Below are 2,470 nucleotides of genomic sequence, written 5' to 3' on the forward strand. Positions count from 1 at the left end.
AGTGTTTGAAAAAGTAAATGTGTAGTAAAAATTTAAAAAATTAGAAATTAATAATTTATTCAGGTGGTAGCACTCATATTGCTCATACGCACAGCGCAACTCTGGGATTTATTTCAGTTTTGTTTACCGGTGAAAGCAAAAATTTTCCATTTCCCTGCTAGCATAATTAGTTTTGCTACACATTTTCACGGGTTGGTTGTGTGGAACATATTCTGACACGTTCGGCGACAACTGCCGCTAATTAATTAAATTAAGTAGACCTGATTTTATCAGTGATATCTAATTTTCGCGAAATATTGTGAAAGTTTGTTTTGTTCCAAAACGGCCTGTTTTCGCATTTCATATTTTTTATTGAGACGTGTCGCTTCGCAGAATTTCGTTTATCTGCCTGTGGAAAATTCTGGCGTATTGAAATTTATACACACCAACGCTTGGAAAAGTACTAATATAAAAAAAATGGGTGACTGCGTTGTTAATTTGGACAAATGCTTTGAAGTTGTGTCACAGTTAGTGGACAAAGCTGGAGCGGTAAGTTTGCGTAGCCTCCATTGCAAGCACACCAACATATGTTATATCATGACTGACTGATACATCCTTATGTATGTATGTATATCTTGACCTTCGCAAATCATTTATGAACGCACAGTTGGTGGCGAAACGTAATGAAACACGTCAGGAGTTCGAAGAAAAAGCGAATGATATTGATTTGGTCACAGCCACCGATAAGGAGGTGGAACAGATGCTCATTAAAGGACTGCTAGCGTCTTTTCCCGACCACAAGTAAGTTCGCTATTTTATTTAGTTAAGCTACTCATTAACGATTCTTCAATTTTCTGCCTGCAGGTTCATTGGAGAGGAAGAGAGCGCCGCAGGCGGTGCACCAAATAAATTAACAGATGCACCCACGTGGATTATCGATCCGGTCGATGGCACCATGAATTTTGTGCATTCCTTCCCGCACTCATGCATTTCAATTGGCTTGAAGGTGAATAAGGTCACCGAAATTGGCATTGTTTACAATCCATTGGTGAACCAGCGTTTCACTGCGCGACGCGGACAGGGTGCATTTCTAAATGGACAACGCATACATGTGAGTGGGCAGAAGGAGTTGGGCAAATCTTTGATTACCACCGAATTCGGTACAACGCGTGATACTGAAAAGATGAAGGTCATTTTCGAAAACTTCCAGAAAATTGTGCCTAAGGTGCATGGGTACGTATCTCAAACATGCATATGTATTTGCATACATACATACAGCTAGAAATATTCATTTTCGTTTATTTTTGTAGTTTTCTATTGACATTCTATCGAGTGCGTGGCATAAGCACTTCACGTGCTTTATTGCCTCAGCATTACTTGCACATTTGCACATTTATTCGTATGTATGTGTATTAGTTTTTTTCTTCTTGTTTTTTTGTTAGTATTCGCATGCTGGGCGCTGCAGCGCTAAATCTATCCATGGTTGCTCTTGGCGCGGCTGATGTTAATTTCGAATTTGGCGTACATGCTTGGGATGTATGTGCTGGCGAGCTACTAGTGCTTGAGGCAGGCGGTGTTGTCATTGATCCCACAGGTGACAAATTCGATATTATGTCACGACGTGTATTGGCGGCTTCTAGTGAGGAACTGGCACATGAATTTGCTAAACAATTGACGCAATTCTATCCACAACCACGAGATGATTAAGTTCGGACTAGAATGAGGAACATTTTAGGCTTGCGAAAGCAAATGTGAGATGCATGCATACCAAAGATGATGATGGTGACAAAAATTTGGAAAAATTATTTGAAAAATATATAACGGTAAATTAATTAAAATCATGTGAAAACTGCGTGTAATATTTGTGCAAATATTAATTCTAAAAAAATATATTTAATTTGTGTGTGTGATTAATAAAATTTTATTAAAGTACTCTCAGTTGGTATCAACTTTTTGATATTCGCTATTGAATATCTGTTGTAGTTAACAACCATTGTCAATTAGGTATAAGTATGTGATAAGTATGTATATATATATATGTACTATACACCTGTGTTCACAATGATAGCGGCGCGTCATATTGCGAAGTTTGGATGATCTATTTTTTTTTATTAAATTTGTTTAAATTTTTAAGTTCATACGTCAACAAAAATCTTATAAATTAAAGTTTTAAACTACGTACAAAATTTAAAAAAATCCACAAGTTTTCAATAAAATTCAATGAGAATTTTTAGAAATTCTGGGTCTGCAATTTCATAGCTCATATAGCTCGGAATTCACAGAGAGAACGTAGGATCGAATCTCGGTGAAACACCAAAATTAAGAAAAATATTTTTCTAATAGCGGTCGCTCCTCGGCAGGCAATGGCAAACCTTCAAGTGTATTTCTGCCATGAAAATGCTCCTTATAAAAATATCTGCCGTTCGGCGGAACTTGCACTTTATCAGACCAAAATTAAATGGGTTATAAAACTGCATACATTTTTCTAAGA

The 2,470-nt window shown here is 36.9% G+C and overlaps 1 protein-coding gene across 1 annotated transcript; it reads left to right on the top strand.

Moving 5' to 3' along the window:
- The first annotated feature begins 109 nt into the window (after positions 1-109).
- Positions 110-1,913, top strand: LOC129242492 (inositol monophosphatase 1-like). The gene is made up of 4 exons (XM_054879158.1): positions 110-528; positions 647-780; positions 844-1,212; positions 1,422-1,913. Exons 1-4 carry the CDS (start codon positions 457-459, stop codon positions 1,684-1,686), a joined length of 840 nt encoding a protein of 279 aa, XP_054735133.1. The 5' UTR covers positions 110-456; the 3' UTR covers positions 1,687-1,913.
- Positions 1,914-2,470: the final 557 nt, after the last annotated feature.

This window comes from Anastrepha obliqua, chromosome 3, assembly GCF_027943255.1.
Source record: "Anastrepha obliqua isolate idAnaObli1 chromosome 3, idAnaObli1_1.0, whole genome shotgun sequence".
Taxonomy (NCBI): Eukaryota; Metazoa; Arthropoda; class Insecta; order Diptera; family Tephritidae; genus Anastrepha; species Anastrepha obliqua.

Coding starts and splice junctions, on each gene's coding strand:
- LOC129242492 (XM_054879158.1), top strand. CDS start 457: ATGGGTGACTGCGTTGTTAATTTGGACAAATGCTTTGAAGTTGTGTCA. Junction 529..646: donor TAGTGGACAAAGCTGGAGCG/GTAAGTTTGCGT, acceptor ATGAACGCACAG/TTGGTGGCGAAACGTAATGA. Junction 781..843: donor GCGTCTTTTCCCGACCACAA/GTAAGTTCGCTA, acceptor TTCTGCCTGCAG/GTTCATTGGAGAGGAAGAGA.